The 22,773-nt window shown below is 43.3% G+C and overlaps 1 protein-coding gene across 4 annotated transcripts in view; it reads left to right on the top strand.

The window, feature by feature from the left end:
- The window catches only part of SLC24A2 (solute carrier family 24 member 2), a 259,384-nt gene that overhangs the window by 31,898 nt on the left and 204,713 nt on the right, over nucleotides 1–22,773 (top strand). For 3 of the 4 annotated variants that reach the window (XM_068234400.1, XM_068234402.1, XM_068234399.1), the window contains exon 2: nucleotides 618–1,681. In XM_068234400.1, the coding sequence (XP_068090501.1) occupies nucleotides 752–1,681 (930 nt within the window). In that variant the 5' untranslated portion in view covers nucleotides 618–751. The remainder of the gene's footprint in view (nucleotides 1–617; nucleotides 1,682–22,773) is intronic. The other variant, XM_068234401.1, reaches the window with a different exon arrangement.

Here is a 22,773-nt window from a genome sequence, read left to right as displayed (position 1 = left end):
TAACATTTACAGACATAAAAAAACAACTGAAACAACGCACATGAGAAACACATATTAGTAGCATGTAAATCAAAGATTGAACTTCTAGTCCAGGCTTTGGGGCAGCACTGCTCAGGAGTCAGTATGAATAGCTGATTTGTGCTGTTCAAGGGTCTAGGATGCTGCAGTAGGTCAGACCTGGCAGAGGGGCTGGAGTACTTCTGTGCCTGGAGGTTCTGGAAGGGATGGTTCTGTAACAGTGACCCGATGGGTCATTAGACTGAAATCTCCTCTAAAGGGCAATTACTACTGTCATTGCATGTATTCTTTATTGTTCAGCCTAACGCACTGTATAGCAGCACAGAAGAAAGATTAGACGTGATAACTTAACCAAAGTCCCTTTTGAATAACTGTGGGGCAGATTTATCAAACCTGGAGCAGATATCCAAAACTGAAGCAGGTGGTTGGATCAACGACTCTGATTGGTTCCTCCTTTTGTTGTGCTTAATCTCCTTGCATTGATTTTAAAAATGTGGCATTGTGTTTATTTATGTTATAAATTGTATATATGACGATGTTATTATGCCCTCTGATTATATATTTATAGTAACTTTTATATTTTTTTCTGTTTTTTTAAGCATGAATGAAGAACATTCTTCTTGCTGATAAGCCTTTACAGCTCCAAACACAAAACAGGAAAGGAACAGCATGACCGTACACTGGCTTTAGGGTTATTGTAAAGAGCAGCATTTTGCATCTTGAAGATTACAAAATGGGTCTTCATCCAAGATCTGCTGGTGACATCTTTTCAAGCTGTTGCTTGGAGAAAACCTCGTCTCACCACGGCCAGAAGCATCCAGTTATTAATAAGAAATTAAGACTTATTCGAATATTGGGTCTTTTTCTCAGCATAACAGCCATAAGCACTTTGTCCTTCTCAGTAGGTGCCTTTTTAAAAACAGAACTTTACAAAAGTGACATAACCAGTGCTACAAACAGCCATACCATACTGCAGCGGCATCAAAGAAATCTGATGGACTTTGCAGAGCAAAACCAGAATGATACCCCGGGGTCCACTATATCTATGAACTATAAAGCAGGGGATAACAGATCGGCTTCCAAAGGAGAATACCCACAAGACATTTTTTCTCTAGAAGACAGGAAGAGGGGTGCAGTTGTGCTCCATATATTTGGAATGATATACATGTTCATAGCGTTAGCCGTAGTTTGTGATGAATTCTTTGTTCCTTCGTTAACAGTTATCACTGAAAAACTAATGATCTCTGATGATGTGGCTGGAGCAACCTTTATGGCTGCTGGGGGATCTGCACCAGAACTGTTTACATCATTAATAGGAGTATTTATATCTCATAGCAATGTTGGTATTGGGACCATCGTTGGATCAGCAGTATTCAATATCCTGTTTGTGATCGGCATGTGCGCTCTATTTTCTAAGGAGGTATTAAACCTAACCTGGTGGCCGCTGTTTCGAGATGTGACTTTTTATATCGTGGGATTGATCATGCTTATAACTTTTTTCCTGGATAATTACATCCAGTGGTGGGAAAGCCTTATGCTCCTCATGGCTTACTTAACCTACGTCACATTCATGAAGTTTAATGTGCAGGTGGAAAGCTGGGTGAAGAGGAAGATAAACCGGAACAAGGTTGTTAAGGTATCATCAGCCAATTCTGAAGGAAAGGTTGGTTGTGTTTTAGTTCTGTCTTAATATTTTGCAATATTGTTTACAGAAGGGGTAGATTTTGTAGTAAGGTTCTCTTTATTTTTTATGACCAAATTTGTCATTTTGATGCCAAAAAAACCACAGACCATTGAGCCTTACTTACAGTGTCAATGGCAATGTATTTTTCAAGGGATAATTTTCAGCCTTGTGTTTTAGATTATATTTTTGCCTCGTTTCATGGATACATATTTCCGGTGCACTCTAGTTCGCGTCATGATCTGCAAAGTGTAGATTTCCATGTCTATTTTATCTGTACGTGGCATGTGTCAGATGTTTCCCCCAGTGTTCAGATGAAAAAAAATCAGCTGGTGGGTGGAATAGAGAGAATTACTCAGAGATACCATACACTGGCATGGGATATTCACTGTGGTAGATCTGTGGCAACTGGAGAACAAAGATAAGTAGTGTGACCAGTGATGATCTCCAGGCTTCTACTTATATTATATAAAGCTTCCAGCATCTAATATTGGATTTTTGCAAGTTTTATAGTTACATTTCCAAAAAGAGAAGTAAAGGAGGTACAAGGAGGCAAATAGGTATATATACTGAAAACAACATTGAATATATTGAATACAGAGAAGAACAATACATATTTAGCATATTTATAGATTATTTTAAGTTAGGTGCATGAACTGCCTGCATCATCTTGTGACTATCTCATTTTTTTTTTGTCAGTGGAGTCACTTCAAGCTGCTGACAAGTAAACCATACTCAGCCTATACATATTTAGAAATAATAATTGAATTTATGAAAAATGTACTCAAGAAGTCTTTACTAATTATTTTTATCGTCAGACTGATTCCTGTATACTGACAACATTTAGAACGCAGCTTATAAACACTGAACATTAAAAAGATCATATGTGATCTTTGCTATATAAGGAATAATATCTGTGTCACAAATCATATGTCCTCAGTGCCCAAGTCACTTTATTATACTCCAGAACCAGGTTTAGTAGGGGACTAAATTATCTTATGTATTCATTCTTAGGTCAAATAAGAACACAAAATATTTTTTACGCATTATATACAGTATATAATATGTAGTATAAATACATTTTATAATTACAGACCGTAAAGGAGGATTTGAGGATGAGCAGAGTAGAGATTTTAGTGTCATTTTTTTTTTTAAACATGTTTTATACTTTTATTATATTTTTTGTACTGTGGTAAAAAAATCCCAAGAGTATTTATTCAAACACGAATGCAATCATTAATTAAAATACTAACAGGACACAGTATCAGTGATAAATTATGACTGCACATAACCCCGCACACACTTTCACTGCAATAAAAAAAAAATGACTACTCAAAAAATAACTATACTGGAAGATGCCAGGAGGGAGGGGTGTGAAGAGGGGGTGGAGTGGAAAAGGTTACATATAGTCCTATCTTAAAGCGTTAAAGCGGACCTGAAATCAGAACTTCATCTCTGCTCTAAAAGATACGCAGCAGCATAGTAACATTTAAACAAAAAACATTTCTGTGTTACAGCTGACACTAATCCTAAAATAAATCTGCACTGTTTCTACTTCCTGATTCATGGAAGCAGACATGCTCTTATCAACCTGTACTTTCAAATGAGCTTATCTGCCTTTCCTTTTCTCCTGTGCAAGAGTTCATGTCCACTTTTAGTTCAGCAGCCACATCAGTATGATGTAAAATCTGGTTCATTCAGCTCCCACACAGGGAGACTTAAAGCAGTAGGATTAGCCATACTTTGCCAGGGAAAAAAACACATATATGAGTAGATAAATACTTGATCTACTTACATAGCACAGGCATTGTACTGTCCATGTTTTGATTTCAGTGAATGTTATATAGTAAATGAAGAGAATTCTGTTACTAGTCAGGGCCATGTCTTTTGCCCACAGTTAAGGCTAAATCCTGATGTGATTTTTGCCCTTTACTTTTTTCTTTTCTCCTCCAATCCCTGAGTCACCTCAGCTTTGCTTGTAAACACAAGTGAGCAGGGAACCAGGTTTCAGATAAGGAGCTAGGAAGGGAAATAAATGGAAGAGGAGGAATATGTTATAGATAAAAAGAACCCCCAGCATGCAACTGTTTGGCATTGACTACTAAAGGGCCAGTTCTCCTTAAGTATGTGATAACTCCAAATCATAACAGCAGAAAAAGTTTTGAAAGTTTTGAATGCAGGATTAGCATCTCTATCACTTAATACACTCAGACCAGTTGCTGTTGAAATTTGATTTTTATGGTGACACTCCCGCTTTAAACTTTTCAACATTATCTGCTTGCACATCTAGATACAAGTGTTTTGGCCTCTAATTACCTCTCAAGCAGAGCTGATGCTCCAGTTTGACTTCTGTGATTGCCCAGATAAAGCACTGTTTTGTTAAACTCAGTAGTGAAAAAATAAAAATAAAATGGAATCACAGGCATGTTTAAAGAAAGTCTGGTACTATATGTACCCTTGTTTATCTCATCTCACATGTCACTTCGGGTACACTTAAAGATGCTGTATTCTTCAAAAGTGACCATAGGTTTATCACTTCCTAAAATGTGCTTAGTTTAATATTAGAATGAAGATCATGCTTTTAATTGGCTAACTAAAAATCGTATATTATTTTCAAAATGTATGCTGAATTATTAGTCCAAACAAAACAGTGACAGCTTTGTAATTTAATTTTCTTCTCAATGCTATTCTGTTTATAATACATGGTTGCATAGTTATACGGGTTGAAATAAGACATACCTGTATGTCCATCAAGTTCAACCAGAACTACTTACACGGCATGTCATATTTTAAGTAGTCTGTTTTGGTACAGGCATTATAAAAACATAAACTAAATAAAAAGAGGTTTTTAGATAAGACATCAGGCTAAACACACAGAAATGCAGGTCAACTTTAGTTCAAGTTCTGTCCAGAATTTCAGGGGCATAAAGAGATGATTTGCATATTCCGTAGTGATGCATCCTGGGAAACTACATTTGCTCACATAAAGCTGAGTTATCGCACAAACCTTCTGTTTTGAGGAGGCAAAACTACATTTATGATGATTTGTCATTCAAAATGACCAGGAATGATCATTTCTTTGACATGCAATCACTGACGAGAGGTGGGGGTCTTGTGTTTCCTTTCCATTCCTGCAGACGTCCACCTCTGACAAGACATGTGTTTACTGTTTTTCCCGCTGTGAATTACGTTTATGAGGTGGTTATATCCTCTATATAACAACATAACACCTAAATCCTCTCTGTACTATGTGAACAGTTTAATTTGAGCTATACATAGAAAATAGACAAGTGACACATGGTTTATTTTTTCCAAAGCTTAATACATGTCACAGCTTGACACTTTCCTTGTGTGAATTATTTCTGTAGTCACAGCTGTAACCCTTTTGATGCTTTTATACTGAAAGTTGTTAAAATGTTTGAACCTAGTGCGGATTTCAGAAAAATGACTGGTTTTGGCAACCTATAGAAAGTTCACAAAATTCCCTGTGTGAAATCTACCAAAATAGACCTGTGGCTACGAAACAGAGAACTGTGAATTGTTACACTGTGTGCAATTTAACAGGAGAGAGCAGAAAATTAATACCACATACTGAAAAGAAAATATCACTATGGTATTAAAAAAAATTATATATATATATATATATATTAACCAGTCAACAGTTATCTTTTATAGTTCTGACTGGAATCTGATTGGATGCTATTAATGCTAAACACTCCTAAACACTTACAGTAACAGTAAAAGTGAAGTATACTGTTAATGGACTGTATGCTTCACTGTATGCAACGCAACGCAGCCGTAACGTGAGGTATGACTTTTTTATTCCATTGCATTGTGTTCCTGTTATACAGGGAACACAACACAATGTCCCATTGTGAACGTGGCTTTAACACTTGTTTCTATAAAGAGATAAAAGTTCACCTTAATCGTATTCACCTAACATACCAAATCACATTCAAGAGAACTGTAGTAGTTGGTCACTGTATACAGAGCACATGGTATACTGTACTTGGCATTGGACATGCACATGTAATGGGTACACATGTCTCACAGATGTATCATGCAAAGTCAAAAAGAAAACCACTGATACATGGAAAATCTGGTAGAGCTGTGTTGAAGCTAGTTCCTGCTTTCACAAGCTGGTCTCACAGGGCCTTTCTACACACGTTGAGATGATGTAATTGTTGTCATGGTGAAAAATCATGTATGTTGAATATACTACTTGACTAACATCAGCACTTAGCAGATCTCATCAAGAGACTGATTCAGAGTGGGTTGATTTGATACATCATCTTATGTAACAATTACATTTCTCTCATTCAGCTGTGTTCTAATTAACTTGTTAACCAAATACAGGTCTGTCTTAGATATACTGATTTCATGCAGTTAGCTGCCTCCCTAAGGGATGTATGAATTAAATATTTGTGTTGGGGAACTTGGGATTTGGTGATTAAAGGAGTTTTAGTTCAGGAGTTTTAGATCTTCAGGGGATTTTGTTTTTCTACTTTTTATTGGGAAATTCAATTTAGGTCTACAGAGCTTTCAGTTATAAAGACCTACCAGTCTTTTAAATATTAATAAATTCCATTGTAACCAGCGACTCTGACATATAGTTGCGATGTGCCCCGGAACTTGATGTGGGTCCTCTCTGAGGATGCTCAGGCTTCCTGGCTCCTTCCACCTCCCCCTGCCACGCGTCATGTTGCGGTTCACAAGCGGAGGGGAGGAAGAAGCCAGAAGAGGAGAGGAGCTGCAGGCTTCCTGTTCCAGGACACAGCTCGACTTTATGTCAGCGTCGATGGTTACATTGGAATTTATAGTGGTCATTGGTCAACCCAGGAGCAGGAGCGCTTACTTAAGAGACCGGTGAGTGTCTCCTCTTTACTAAATAGCCTTGGGTATGCTTATATGTATACTCACGGTGTCTGCTCAGGGCCCCTTTAAGTCCCTCTAAAGGCAGCTTGCCACTCGCTGTCTCTCTGAGTGGCTCCGGTCCCTTGCTATTCAGCCTGGCTGAGTCACGCTTCATTGTGCCAGGCGCACTTTCAGGCTGAATAGCGGGGGACCAGAGCCACCCGGGAGATGGCGAGGGACAATCCACCTTAATGCTGGGAATACAGGATGTGTTTTTTTCAGTCGATTTACCGTTCGATTCTCTTATCTTTTCTTATCAATTTCCATTCACTTCTATCAGAAATCAAGAGGTAAAATGATCGAAAGTGAAATTGGACATGTCGGAAATTATCTATCGAACCCATCTATCTGCCTAAAAACACACGGTGTATTCCCAGCATTAGGGGGCTTAAAGAGGCTCAGAGACCTCAGAGAGTTCTGATATTTACCAGGGGCTTCCTCCCGCCCCATAAACATGTCTAAGTTCCATGCCGTCCTCCCGCGGTCTGCCGTTCAGCCGTGGTGAGCTCAGTTACCAAGCTCATGCGCAGTAGACCCTGACTGGCATCAACTGAGGCTGGTAATGGAGATCCCCGCAGCTTAACGGCAGACCGCGGGAGGACGGCATGGGACTTAGATGTGTTTATGGGGCGGGAGGAAGCCCGGGTAAGTATCAGAACTGTATTTTATTTCGTCTCTGAGTCTCTTTAAGCCAGGTAACTATGGAACCTGTGGTGCTTCTCGTCTCAGGTACACTTTAAGTTGCATTGAGTTAATAGGACAGTGTATGTCTTCATTTCAGACTGCAAAGCAACAAAAGATAAATATTTTGAAGAAGTTTATTCTTTTCTATACCCACTCTTATTACTTGTCTACATGTCTTAATTATGAGCTAAAAACGGCAATGCTTGCATATACATTTTATAAATATTGTACACCTGGGACTGCTGTACGACCAAAAAAGTTTCCATCACGGTTTCATTTAATCTAAAATAGGAACATAGGAACAGACTTGTTACTAATAGAACCATATTCTCTACAGTGTATCACGTGTATACTCAAGGAATCATAGTGGTTCATCTGACCCAACTGTTTTCCATAAACATTTGCAAAAAAATAAAGAAGAAGCAATGTGATCTGCTACGGCAATACATCTTCGCTATTTAGGGCTCCAGTAAAAGCAGAGCTCCAGGCCGTAATAGTATTTGACCATTTAACATATTCCTGCATTATAAAACAATATTCTTACGCTAAAAATTGCTGCATTTTACGGAAAGTAAGAGCAGGTTGTTCTTCAGGAATTATTAGTGGTGTTGCTTTCAGTCTGAAGAAATTTGTTACCCTCAGGCCTCTTTCAGAAGGGCAGCTGACAAGCGGTGACTTCACGAAGAAACACCAGAGGAGCGTGCAACAACAAACAGACCGCCATACTCACCACGAGAGTTTTCCTCTTATGTCTTTGCCGGAGTTTACATCCCCCCCGATGCTGACGTCAAATCTGCCCTACTGACCCTAAGCGAGACCATCCTGCAGTGGGAGACATCGCTTCCGGACTCACTGTTCATCGTTGCAGGCAATTTCAACAAGGCCAACCTGCGCCAGGAGATGCCACGCTATCATCAGCATGTTGCTTGCCCCACCAGGGGCCCGAACACCTTAGACCACTGCTACACGGCACTGAAGGATGCATACAAAGCGGCTCCATGGGCAGCTCTGGGCTCCTCTGATCACTGCCTCATCTATCTTATCCCTACCTATAGGAGGCGCCTAGAATCAGCCAAACCGACCGTTAAGTCTTCCAAGGTGTGGTCACACGAGGCCAAACTGAAGCTTCAAGCCTGCTTTGAATGCACCGACTGGGGGTCCCTGGAAGCGCCAGACCTGGACGATTGGGCAGACAACGTCGCCTCATACATCAGTTTCTGTGAGAACTTGTGTGTACTAACGAAAACCTTCAAGGTGTACCCGAACAACAAACCGTGGTTCACCAACAGGCTACGGCAACTGCGGAGACGAAAGGAGGCTGCACATAAGTCCGGCAACCAGGAGGACTACAGGAAGGCTAGAAACGATCTTAAGCGGGGGCTGAGTGCTGCCAAAAAAGAGTATGCTGAGAGGATAAAAGACAACCTGCATTCAAACGACTCACGCGCTGTATGGAAGGGGCTGAAGGCCGCCACCAACTACAAGCCCCAACCCCAGCATGCAACACCCAGCCCGACACTTGCAGAAGAACTTAGCAGATTCTACTGCAGGTTCGAGCACCAGGAAGAACCGGAGGGGAACTAGGTACGGACTCCTCTACCTCCATGCCCAACAAGCAACACCCTGCGACTGCCCTTTCCCACGATGGTGAGTTAAGCCGAGGTCCTGCGCCTCCTATCTACCTTAAATGCCAGGAAAGCCCCGACGGAGTATCTCCAGCTTGCCTGAAAACCTGCTGTCGGCAACTTGCCCCCATCCTCTTCCCTATCTACACCAAGTCCCTGGGTGAGGGCAAGGTCCCTGCGTGCTTCAAGAGGTCAACCATCATACCTGTCCCTAAGAAACAAGGGGTCACCGAACTTAACAACTTTAGGCCCGTGGCCCTGACGTCCGTCATCATGAAAACCATGGAGCGGGTGGTCCTAGCCTACCTCAAGCTCTCCACTTCGCCCCTCCTAGACCCCTTCCAGTTCGCCTACAGAGCAAATAGGTCCACCGATGATGCGATCAATATCTGCCTGGAGCTCATCAACGAACACCTTGACAGGCCAGACACGTATGCCAGAGTACTACTCCTAGACTTTACCTCGGCTTTTAACACCATATGCCCAACGGGACCTAGCTGCACTTGGAGTCCACCCAAGTCTACAACGTTGGATCACGGACTTTCTTACCAACAAGCCCCAAGTCGTCAGACTGGGCAAGATCCACTCCCAAGCAGCGACCACGAACACTGGAGCCCCCCAAGGCTGCGTCCTGTCACCACTGCTGTTCTCCCTCTACACAAACAATTGCAGATCGGAGGCAGACTCTGTCAAGGTCATCAAGTTCGCAGATGACACCACCATCGTGGGCCTTGTCACCAAGGACAATGACCAGGAGTACCGTCAGCAGGTGGAGAGAATTTGCAACTGGAGCAAGGAGAACAGGCTGGTGCTAAACACTGCTAAGACCGTTGAGTTAATCATTGACTTCAGGAAGTCTGCTCCCACCCCACCTCCAATCTACATTGACGGCAATGAGGTAACCAGAGTACCCTGTGCCCGGCTTCTGGGTACAAACATCTCGAGCGACCTCAGCTGGAAGCCCAACATCACTGCCACCCAACGGAAAGCCCAGCAGAGGCTCTTCTTCCTCCGCCAGCTGAGAAAGTTCAGCATGTCTCAAGAAATTCTAACCAGCTTTTACTCCGCCACCATTGAGTCGATCCTCTGCTCTTCCATCTTGGTGTGGTATGCTGCTGCCACTGTCGATGACAAGGACAAACTACAGCGGGTCATCAGGTCAGCAAAGAGGATCATTGGGTGCCCCCTCCCCTCGCTTGCCCTACCACACAATAAAAGACTTAGATCCAGGGCACTGAGAATTGCAAGTGATCCCTCACACCCAGGCTACCGCTACTTCAACCTTATGCCCTTGGGCCGGAGGCTACAAGCCATTTCCGCTAAGACCATGAGACACAAGAACTCATTCTTCCCCTCCGCAGTCAGCCTCTTTAATTCCCTCCACATCCTACCACCAAAGCAAGCCCCAAGGAGGGGCGACGCCGGCTGCGCTATGGCTGACCAGTCTACCAACCCACAGAACTAACTATTGACATCTCAGGGACACTCTGGGAATGTGTTGCATATTACAAATGTGTTGTTAACCTGTTGCCTGTTGTTCACTGCTGTCTCTCTCTATGTACTCTTCCTGAGCTATTTGTACTGTGCCAAAAATAATTCCGGGCATGACCCCTCATGCTTGGCAAAATAATTTTTTTCTGATTTCTGATTCTGATTTCGGACTTCCCCCATGTACTGTTGGGGCTCACTGCAATGTCACCATACAAGTAATGCACAGCTATTAAAAATTAATCTTCTGTACTGAAAAATAATGAAAACCTCAAGGCAGCTGGAAACATCATATGTTGTATAAGTGCTGCTTTACAATCTAACTGCGTATGATGTCACCAGCTGTCCCGATGTTTTAACTATTTTTCAATAAGGAGGAGTTTTTAATAGGTGTGTATGGTGGCATTGAGCCCTTGCATTTTCAATCACATTTCCCAACGATTTTTGGGGGTCTGCGGTAAAATACAATGTATTTGGAAATGTGCATGATGTGTGAAAAAAAAAACCAAAGTTGCGCGTTTCTTAAACACACAAGAAAATGCGCACAATGGAATGTGGACGAATGCAAAAATAAAATCCAATTTTCAAGCAGGCCATTGACTTCAATGACGCGTACAGTGGTGCTGGTTTTGCAACATGTGGCAAAATGCACTTGAAGCTAACAAGTGTGTTCCCTGTCTTGAGTACATTACATGTACGGTGTTTATGTTTTTGGAGAATCACAAATCACATGCAGTTTATCACAGTTGTGACCCCTGCCTAAGTTAGAGACTGCTATTAATATGTTTGTGAATATCAGCACCAGGGCCGGATTTACAGCTCAGGAGTCTATAGGCACAGAAGATATGGTGCCCTAAACCCCACCCCTCAGCATAGGCCACACCCCCAAGTTATGCCCCCTTTCCTTATGGAAAAAAACACGAAAGATAATGCAGAGATTACCTAATGCTAGGTACAGGGCCAGAGCTACCATAGGAAAAAATGGGCAATTGCCTCAGGGCCCCAGAGCCTTTAGGGGCCCCCAAGTTGTCCCTCCCCCATCTTAACTGTTGCTCCCCAGGGACTCTGCAGAGTCTGTTAAGTTGGGAGGTGATTGGGGGAGGGTCAGCAGCCAGCTCAGGGGCCCAGGAGGGAGATTTGGCTGCAACAAATGACGCTTTTTGGTCGGGAGTGTCTGTTGGGGGCCCCCAGGCTAATCTTGCCCTAGGGCCCAATTGTTACTTGAACCGGCCCTGGCTAGGTACACACTATGAGATTTTCTGTCAGATTTACTGTCAGAGCGATTATTTCCAACATGTCCAATCTGATTTCCGATCCATTACCGATTGTTTTATGAGTGATTTCCAATAGAAGTGAACAGAAAACAGGAAATCGATCGGAAAACGATCAGAAATCAGATCGGACATGTTGGAAATAATTGATCTGACAGTAAATCTGACAGAAAATCTCATTGTATGTACCTAGCATAAGACAAATAGAGAATACCAACAATATGCCCAACTGCCTGTCATGAACGAGAGAGAATAAGCTGCTCTGCCTATGCACCATCCCAATCAGCAAGTTGGCCTGGCCGCTGCACACACATACAGTGACAGGAAGGAGTGCCCCACCCCTGATGCCTACTCTGTACCCTGCAAGCTCTGCGTCCTGACTCCCAGCATGCATGAATGAACAGATCAGCCACCAGGGATATTAGTTGTACGGCTGATGTCTGCAGGGACGGCATTGTGCAGGGAGCGGGCAAGCTGGGTCATCTTGCGCTATGTACACTATGCTCCATTAATTCAGGTGCCTAAATATAAATATTTATCTTACCATGACAGAAAATGCATTATGGCCTTGTTTTCAGATACATAAATGTGATAACCTGCAATTATTTTATTTTAATAATATACTGGGTTTTTTAGTCAACATCGTAAAATACTATGATTCTTAGTTTTTTGGTTTTTTTTGTTTTTTTTTAAATACCTAAGTACCCTGTATCATTACTCATTAATGAGGGGCAAGTACCAATACTGTAAGTAGGGATGAGTGAGCAAAATTTAAAAGGCTAGTCTTATGGTTAATTGGTCACAATGCAGTCAATTTCACCATTTACAGTTCACCATTCATGAAATGTAAAGAAAATTAAACATGACAATTTTTACTCTGCTGTGTATTTTGTGATGATGCCAGCAAGCTGCCAACTGATGCTGCTTCTATTAACCCTGATATTTTATGACACAACCGCACATGTGCTTGTTTGAGCCTAGTTCTTCTGCTAGTTATAAGTCATTATATTATCAATATTAAAGTGTCAGAAATAAAATGCCAGCTTAGCAAGATTCTCACGATCCAACCAAAGGTTTGATGAAAATCTCCCAGAAGTGTCAGCAATGATTTTGCTTATCCCTAATTGTAAGTTAGATTAGTGATTCTGTGTGATTGAGTTGTATAGATCTGTATTTTGTTTGCTAAGGCAAAGAGGAATTATTTGCATGACTTTGTCCACTATACTGAAGTAATTATGGGTCTTACTTTTCAGATGTGTGGAAGTAGACCTGAAGTTTCCTTTTTTAAGGAGGCAATAGTGCACTGCAGCAGCAAATAACCCCCCTTACCTAGTGTTGGGCGAACAGTGTTCGCCACTGTTCGGGTTCTGCAGAACATCACCCTGTTCGGGTGATGTTCGAGTTCGGCCGAACACCTGATGGTGTTCGGCCAAACCGTTCGGCCACATGGCCGAACTAAGAGCGCATGGCCGAACGTTCCCCGAACGTTCGGCTAGCGCTGTGATTGGCCGAACGGGTCACGTGGTTCGGACCCGAACGCGCTCTGATTGGCTGAACTGTCACGTGGTTCGGGTAAATAAATACCTGAACCACGTCATATCTCCGCCATTTGTCTGTGGGTTTAGCTTTGGGTAGGCAGGCAGGGTAGTTCGCGCTCCAGCCACGCTAGCCAGGGTCCCCCCAGTCATTGTGTGTCGCTGCTGGGAACAGTAGTACACCGCTCGCTCAGCCACACTATATAGCATTGTGTTTACTGCCACTCTGTGTACCTCGCTCAGCCACACTATATAGCATTGTGTTTACTGCCACTCTGTGTCTGCTGGGAACAGTAGTACACTGCTCGCTCAGCCACACTATATAGCATTGTGTTTACTGCCACTCTGTGTACCTCGCTCAGCCACACTATACAGCATTGTGTTTACTGCCACTCTGTGTCTGCTGGGAACAGTAGTACACTGCTCGCTCAGCCAACACTCCTGAACCCCAACCAAGTAACATGAACAATGACCATCTGTGATGGGTTAGCGTTGCCGGTCCCTGTTTATTGAACCTCTCATCTTTATTACATTTATGACTGCATGGCGGCAAAAAGCATTGCTATATCCGCACGCTATTTGTCCTCATGCAAGGCCTGGGATGTTGTGTCTCAAAAAGCGTGGCCTTCTCCTCCTGCGCCTCCTCCTGTTCCATCACGTGTGCTGCTGCTGGGTTAGCGTTTCCAGTCCCTGTTTATTGAACCTCTCATCTTTATTACATTTATGACTGCATGGCGGCAAAAAGCATTGCTATATCCGCACGCTTTTTGTCCTCATGCAAGGCCTGGGTTGTGTCTCAAAAAGCGTGGCCTTCTCCTCCTGCGCCTCCTCCTGTTCCATCACGTGTGCTGCTGCTGGGTTAGCGTTGCCGGTCCCTGTTTATTGAACCTCTCATCTTTATTACATTTATGACTGCATGGCGGCAAAAAGCATTGCTATATCCGCACGCTATTTGTCCTCATGCAAGGCCTGGGATGTTGTGTCTTAAAAAGCGTGGCCTTCTCCTCCTGCGCCTCCTCCTGTTCCATCACGTGTTCTGCTGCTTGTGCTGGGTTAGCGTTACCGGTCCCTTTTCCCGGAACCTCTTCTCTGTATTACATTTATGACTGCATGGCGACAAAAAGCATGTTACCTGTGCAAAGAAACATGACATTTTCCACATTTAAAAGAAAGTTTTTCCTTTGAAACTTTACAATCAATTTTCTCAAAAACTATAAGCTCTTTTTTAAATATTTTTTTTCCACTTGTACCCACTCCCAAGGTGCACATACCCTGCAAATTTGGGGTATGTAGCATGTAAGGAAGCTTTACAAAGCACGAAAGTTCGGGTCCCCATTGACTTCCATTATGTTCGGAGTTCGGCGCGAACACCCGAACATCGCGGCGATGTTCGGCGAACGTTCGCGAACCCGAACATCTAGGTGTTCGCCCAACAATACCCTTACCCAGTCGAAAGTATTCCCAAAGTAGTTTACAAACATAACTAATGAATCTTTATTGGTTTATTTAACTGCTTTCAGACCACATTAGTTGAAATCTACAGTCCTGCAGGTAGCTGCGCGGCTCGACAGGACATAGATTTCAACTAATCTGCTGCACGCTACCGCTGATTCTCGACGCTCTCTCCCCACCAAAGTTTACTTACCCTGCCATCTAAATAACGGCAGAGCTCTGTGACCTAGTCAAGAGCTGCTTTCATTGGCTCCTGACCGCGTGATCACTGTGAACCAATCACAATGGCTCACATTGATGGACAGGGTCAGGAGCCAATAAATATCCTCCTGACCGGCGCACAGAGTTCTGCTAACATAATGACGAAAGAGAGAGAGGCCTGCGGCGTGGGCAGATCGGCGGTAGTGGCGGGTATGTGCGGCAATTTATTGGTAACTGTCTTTTTGTGGTACCAGCACTCTCTGGTCCTTTAGGGGCCAGAGACTGCTGGTATGCAAGGGGTTAATGGGTCAGCAGAGGTCAGAGAGAAAAGGTGAGACCCCATCTCATGAAATTATCAACCCACAGGGGAAACAGACAGGTTTTTTTTCGTTTAATTTTTAACACTGAAAAAAGTTTTTGGGTGGACACCATACTTAAATCTAGGCCCCAAGTAAAAATAGCTCTTTAGTAAAACATAGTTCTTTGTATAACTTCTTTTGAAAAAAGAAAATGTTTTACTAGCTATCTTTTACTTGGTGGTGCGGACCAGACTTTTTGCATGTGATCTGTGTGTCTGAGTGGTACGGAAGAGCAGTATTGATCGTGTCACACCGCTTTCTATTTTTTTGCTTTGACATATGGCTGCTGGCCTCAGGAAATGATTGGTGGACACCATAGACTGGTTGATTAAATCCCAATATATAAATGAGGATACACAAGTGTGAAATATAAAGTTCTTATCAATGGTTGCCCAATGTAAAGTGTAAATAAATTGCCTAAAAATCCTCAATGTACATAGTTAAGTGGAAGCGGCATGTCAATCTGTTAGCAGATTGACAAATGCATTATGATTGTTGATCTGTGACAAGGGCATCAAAGTCAATAGAGGTAAAAGGGTCTCTACAATGTGAATATGTAATCTGCTGAGAATAAATTGACCTTGATGTCCATACTAGTATATTGATGAGATGAATGGGCAGCACAGCTATAACATTAGGACTAATTAAATAGATATCCTTTGTAAAGAAAAATAGAACTAATCCTGAATGTAATTCATACTGTTACATATAATATCAGTTATAATTAATGTGCATTAGCAGGGTCTCTAATAAAAGAAAATAAACCGGTAGCCAAGTAACTTAGAAGTATTCGCCCCCCCCCCCCAAAAAAAAAAAAATATGACTCAGAGACAGTGGATTGTAAATTAAACTGAGCTGATTTATCAAGCTAGATACAAATAAAACTAGAACAACAAAATAGCACTTTCCCAAGGCAACCAGTAGGAGACTTTACACTATTTAATAGCTGAAACCTGATTGGATGTTCTTTACATTTGCACTATATTTGCTGCAGTCTTAAGCACCTGGGTTGCTTACAAGCCCTAGTATGTCCAAAAGGGAACTGAGAATGAAAGATGGTACCAACTTTCCAAAAACAGAATCACAACGTAATGTAAATTTAGAAGGTATAGGAGATCTGTTATCACCCACAAATTCCAAAAAGAGCTTCTCCTGATGGACACACTAATGCTGTGACACACACATTTCAAAATCAATTTTGCAGATTTTCCGTTAGAGGGAATCTGTATAAAGAAATGCAGTGTAATCGCATAAAATGTGTATTATGTGTTATTAAAAATTAACTGTGTAGCTAACACTTAAAGGGAACCTAAACTGAGAGGGATATGGATGTTTTCTTTTAAACAATACCAGTTGCCTGGCAGTCCTGCTGATCTCTTTGACTGCAGTAGTGTCTGAATCACACACCTGAAACAAGCATGCAGCTAATCCAGTCTGACTTCAGTCAGAGCACCTGATTTGCATACTTGTTAATGGGCTGTGGCTATAAGCATTAAAGACATAGGATCAGCAGGAGAGTAAGGCAACTGGTATTATTTTAAGAGGAAAAATCCACATCCTTCTCAGTTAAGGTTCCTTTTAAGAAAGCAAAGGCTGTTTAAGGCTACATTCACACTGGAGTGTTGGGGTGTGGCATAACATCTGCTTTGTAACGTGGCTTGCTGCTGCACTGCAATGCACCATCTATGTGACATTAACAGTGCGGCGGGTGCATTGCTTTATAACAGAGAGAGGCGTGGTAAGGCACAAAATGTGCGCGCTAATGGTTACAATGAAGCGTGCAGAATATGTGCGGCGCTGGTTTCCGGACCTGTTGAGTTCCTGCTGTTACAGGGAATGCAACTGGCACTAGGAACATAGCCTAAGCTGCGCATGGGCACAACTAGAGGGGAGCAACCTCTGTGATCGCAGGAGGGCTCAGAGCTGTGGGGAGCCCCACCTACTACCTTTCCCTTCCTCCGATACAGAAGACTATACTTCAGATCAAGGATTTTTGGGGCTACACTTGTGGGTGTGAAGATCATGAGGGTCACACTAGTTTTATGACCCTTGTTAGATGGGCCCAAAGGTTGTCAGGGGCACCAAGGGGAGGCATGGGAACTTTGGGGGCCCCATGAATTGTAGTTACACCACTGGCTGCATGATCTTCATTATAATATAATACATTTGATTTGAACAAAGGACATTACAACACTCCAGCATATCCCCTGAAAGTCATTTTTCAGTAATATCTTTAAAACACACCTGAGCTGAGAGGGTTATGGAGGCTAACATAATTATTTCCTTTTAAATAATACAGATAGCCTGGCTGTCCTGCTGAGCCTCTGTTTCTAATAATGTTAGCCCTGAACAAACATGCAGATCAGGTGTTTCTGATGGAAGTTTTACTGAATTAGCCACATGCTTGTTTCAGGTGTGTGATTCAGACACTACGGCGGCCAACATATGATACAAATATAATTCCTAAATGTGTGCACCTGATGGGACGTACAAAAATCATAATGGCAGCGCTTCATGTAAAATCAAGCACTGGTATTTTATTATCGAAGGCCTCTGTGATTTTAAGGAATAGGGAGGTGAAAATAAACTAATGAGTAGAGATGGCCCGAACGGTTCCCGGCGAACTTCCGTGGTTCGCGATCGCAGAGAACCGCAAACTTTTCCGGAAGTTCGGTTCGCTCCCATAGTGCATCATGAGGCTCAACTTTGACCCTCTACATCACAGTCAGCAGGCACATTGTAGCCATTCAGGCTACACTCCCTCCTGGAGCCCCCCCCCCCCTTATAAAAGGCAGCGTCAGGCATTGGACTCACTCATGTGCCTGCAGTAATTACAGAAGGGAGAGCTGCTGTGCAGAGACCTATAGGGAAAGCTTAGTTAGGCTCTTGTAGGCTTCTTGGCTTTCTCCTTGCTTATTCTTATTGCTAAATAAAAGCACCCCTCAACAGCTCTTTTGAGAGCTAATCTTATTCTTGTGATCTATTTTTTTTTTTGTGGCCCACTTGCATTATATACAGCCCTTTCAGTCAGTTGCAGCTGGCCTTTTGCCCCTTGGTGGTATAATTACTACTGTGCCAGTGCCAGGTGCACATTATAATACCCATCACTGCATATACCTACCTGTTGTTCACAGTGCACCCACCTACCTACGTGAGTGCACGCATAGAGTTGAGCCGAAATTTTTGTAATTTCGCATTACTATAATTACGCATGCGAAATTTGCGATTACGATGCGAAATTACGGTAGCGTAATTGCCATTAAAATCGTAATTGAAAATGCCGTAAGCGTAATTTTCAACGCGTAATTTCGCATTTCGCTCATGCCGTAATTTCGCATTAAACGCTACCGTAATTTCGCGTTAAACCGTAACGCTCCATATAATATAAAAAACCCGCCGACTTTAAGGGTTAATAGCAAAGCCCCCTTAAATGCTAAGAGCCTCAAATTTGGAGAATATATTAAGGAGATCAGGAGGAATAAGAGGAAAATTTTTTTTTGCAAAAAGACCTTATAGTTTTTGAGAAAATCGATGTTAAAGTTTCAAAGTAAAAATGTATACATTTAAAAACCCGCCGACTTTAATGGTTAATAGCAAAGCCTGCTTAAAGTTTAGGAACACCAAATTCCTAGGGTATATTAAGGGGATCAGTGGGAATAAGAGGAAAAAATTTTTTTTAAAAAGACTTTATAGTTTTTGAGAAAATCGATTTTTAAGTTTCAAGGGCAAAAATGTCTTTTAAATGCGGAAAATGTCAGTTTTTTTTGCACAGGTAACAATAGTGTATTATTTTCATAGATTCCCCCAAGTGGGAAGAGTTTTACTTACTTCGTTCTGAGTGTGGGAAATATAAAAAAAAAAAGACGTGGGGTCCCCCCTCCCAGATCTCTTTAACCCCTTGTCCCCCATGCAGGCTGGGATAGCCAGAATGCGGAGCACCGGCCGCGTGGGGCTCCGCACCCTGACTATACCAGCCCGCATGGTCCATGGATTGGGGGGTCTCGGAAGGGGAGGGGCAGCCAAGCTTTCCCCTCCCCCTCCGAGCCCTTGTCCAATCCAAGGACAAGGGGCTCTTCTCCACCTCCGATGGGCGGTGGAGGTGGAGGCCGCGATTTCCTGGGGGGGGGGGTTCATGGTGGAATCTGGGTGTCCCCTTTAAAAAGGGGTCCCCCAGATGCCCACCCCCCCTCCCAGGAGAAATGAGTATAGAGGTACTTGTACCCCTTACCCATTTCCTTTAAGAGTTAAAAGTAAATAAACACACAAACACTTAGAAAAAGTATTTTAATTGAACAAAAAACATAACCACGAAAAAAGTCCTTTAATATTCTTAATTAACCATTAATACTTACCTGTCCCTTTAAATAAATGATCCCACGCAATATCCTCGGAAATGTTCTATCAGTTACAATGTAACAAAGTTATTACAATGTAACAACTTTGTTACATTGTAACTACGCCACACCCGACGCCACTCGCCGCTCAGCCGCCGCATACGCGTCCGTGCAGGACGCTAAGTCCCCGCTGTCCACCCCGCCCACATCTGTCACCCACATGTCACCCACATGTGGGTGACATGTGGGTGACATGTGGGAGAGGCGGGGAGGGCAGCGGAGCCGGCGGGGACTTAGCGTCCTGCACGGACCCGACAGAGCTCTGAGCTATATAGCTCAGAGCTCTGAGAAGCATCTTTGTATTTGGGCTCCAAGGAGCCCCATTGGTCCTTAGCAGACCAATGGGGTTCCTTCAAATCTTAAGGAACCCCATTGGTCTGCTAAGGACCAATGGGGCTCCTTGGAGCCCAAATACAAAGATGCTTAGAGAGCTCTGAGCTATATAGCTCAGAGCTCTGTCGGGTCCGTGCAGGACGCGTATGCGGCGGCTGAGCGGCGAGTGGCGTCGGGTGCGGCGTAGTTACAATGTAACAAAGTTGTTACATTGTAATAACTTTGTTACATTGTAACTGATAGAACATTTCCGAGGATATTGCGTGGGATCATTTATTTAAAGGGACAGGTAAGTATTAATGGTTAATTAAGAATATTAAAGGACTTTTTTCGTGGTTATGTTTTTTGTTCAATTAAAATACTTTTTCTAAGGGTTTGTGTGTTTATTTACTTTTAACTCTTAAAGGAAATGGGTAAGGGGTACAAGTACCTCTATACTCATTTCTCATGGGAGGGGGGTGGGCATCTGGGGGACCCCTTTTTAAAGGGGACTCCCAGATTCCACCATGAACCCCCCCCCCAGGAAATCGCGGCCTCCACCTCCACCGCCCATCGGAGGTGGAGAAGAGCCCCTTGTCCTTGGATTGGACAAGGGCTCAGAGGGGGAGGGGAAAGCTTGGCTGCCCCTCCCCTTCCGAGACCCCCCAATCCATGGACCATGCGGGCTGGTATAGTCAGGGTGCGAAGCCCCACACGGCCGGTGCTCCGCATTCTGGCTATCCCAGCCTGCATGGGGGACAAGGGGTTAAAGAGGTCTGGGAGGGGGGACCCCACGTCGTTTTTTTTTTATATTTCCCACACTCAGAACGAAGTAAGTAAAACTCTTCCCACTTGGGGGAATCTATGAAAATAATACACTATTGTTACCTGTGCAAAAAAAACTGACATTTTCCGCATTTAAAAGACATTTTTGCCCTTGAAACTTAAAAATCGATTTTCTCAAAAACTATAAGGTCTTTTTGAAAAAAAAAATTTTCCTCTTATTCCCACTGATCCCCTTAATATACCCTAGGAATTTGGTGTTCCTAAACTTTAAGCAGGCTTTGCTATTAACCGTTAAAGTCAGCGGGTTTTTAAATGTATACATTTTTACTTTGAAACTTTAACATCGATTTTCTCAAAAACTATAAGGTCTTTTTGCAAAAATTTTTTTTCCTCTTATTCCTCCTGATCTCCTTAATATATTCTCCAAATTTGAGGCTCTTAGCGCTTAAGGGGACTTTGCTATTAACCCTTAAAGTCGGCGGCTACCTAACATTGATCCATGCGTCAACTTTTCCGCTTGGGAGCATGGCCATACGCATTCATTTCGTAATACCCACTGTAATGCGAAAATTACGTGAAAATTACGCTTACGCGAAATTTCGCGAAATCCTTCTTCATTACGATTATGTACTTACGGCCATAATCGTAATTACACTAATTACGCGAAATTTCGCGAAATCGTAATTACGCCATTACGCTCATCTCTATGCACGCAGTGTCACTGTGCCTGTCCGGTACCTGTCTGTGTGTGACAGATGCACATTATAATACCCATCACTGCATATACCTACCTGTTGTTCACAGTGCACCCACCCACCTATTGTGAGCACACGCAGTGTCACTGCGCCTGTTCAGTACCTGTCTGTGTGTGACACGTGCACATTATAATACCCATCACTGCATATACCTACCTGTTGTTCGCAGTGCACCCACCTACCTACGTGAGTGCACGCAGTGTGATATACCACTCCGTGCATACCTGTTAACTGCACCTGTGTGACTGCACATTGTATTAGTCAAGTCAGTGCATACCTTTCACTTCATCCCCCCAATATGGAAAAAACAAAAGGCAGAGGCAGGCCACCTGGCAGGTCTGTTCGAGGTCGCGCTGTCGTGATTTTGTGCGGCCCTCGACCAAAGTACAGTGTTCAGAAGAAGGCACATGCCATCAACCCCCAATATTGTCAGGACGTAGTTGACTATTCAACACAGAACACCTTATGTTTCTCAGCTTCCGCACGGAAGTGTGACATATCTTCCTCCTCCTGCTCTGATTCTGGCACCCCACTTAACACTCAGTCGGCTGCCACCACCAAAGTGCCATCACTCAGGGCTCAGTGGTGTGGAAATTTTTTTGTGTGTCTGCCTCAGATGAGAGCAATGCCATCTGTACTCTCTGCCATCAAAAATTGAGTCGTGGAAAGACCAAGACCCACGTAGGGACAACTACCTTACGAAGGCACATGATTACAAAGCACAAACTGCAATGGGATGACCACCTGAGGAAAAGCAGCACACAAAAGCAAAGCCACACACCGCAGTGGAAGATGCAATTTTTTCTCAAAAAAGGCGATACCTAAACTGTACCGTGATGTTGAAAGGCAAGTGGTGACATCTCTGGCACACAGCGTTGGGTTAAGGGCCCATCTGACCACGGATGCCTGGTCTGCAAAGCACGCTCAGGTCAGTCCCCACACACAGCATCTCTGCCTGCACGAGGTGTGACTGCCTGCCCCAAGACTAAGTCAGTCACCACACAGCATCTCTGCCCGCAGGCCGGTTGATTGCCTTCTCCGCCACCACCAACAGGGTCCAGGACTCCAGGTGGATTCCTGAATTTTTAAGGCCGCTGCTAGCAGCGGCCGCTATACTACTTTTTCTGGTGCATGTACATGCCTGCCTAATTTTTCTAGCTGCACTGCAGCTGCAACAACAAAACAAAAGGCATGTACATGTGCCAATTCCCCTTCATGATCATTACCTTGCCGCGGTGAAGGGGCTTGCGTATCACAATGAAGCAATGACCGGCGACTATATGAGTGTCTCAGAGGGG

Source organism: Hyperolius riggenbachi, chromosome 1 (assembly GCF_040937935.1).
Source record: "Hyperolius riggenbachi isolate aHypRig1 chromosome 1, aHypRig1.pri, whole genome shotgun sequence".
Classification (NCBI taxonomy): Eukaryota; Metazoa; Chordata; class Amphibia; order Anura; family Hyperoliidae; genus Hyperolius; species Hyperolius riggenbachi.
The sequence above is the reverse complement of the archived record's forward strand: the minus strand, read 5'-3'. Positions and strand labels throughout refer to the sequence as shown.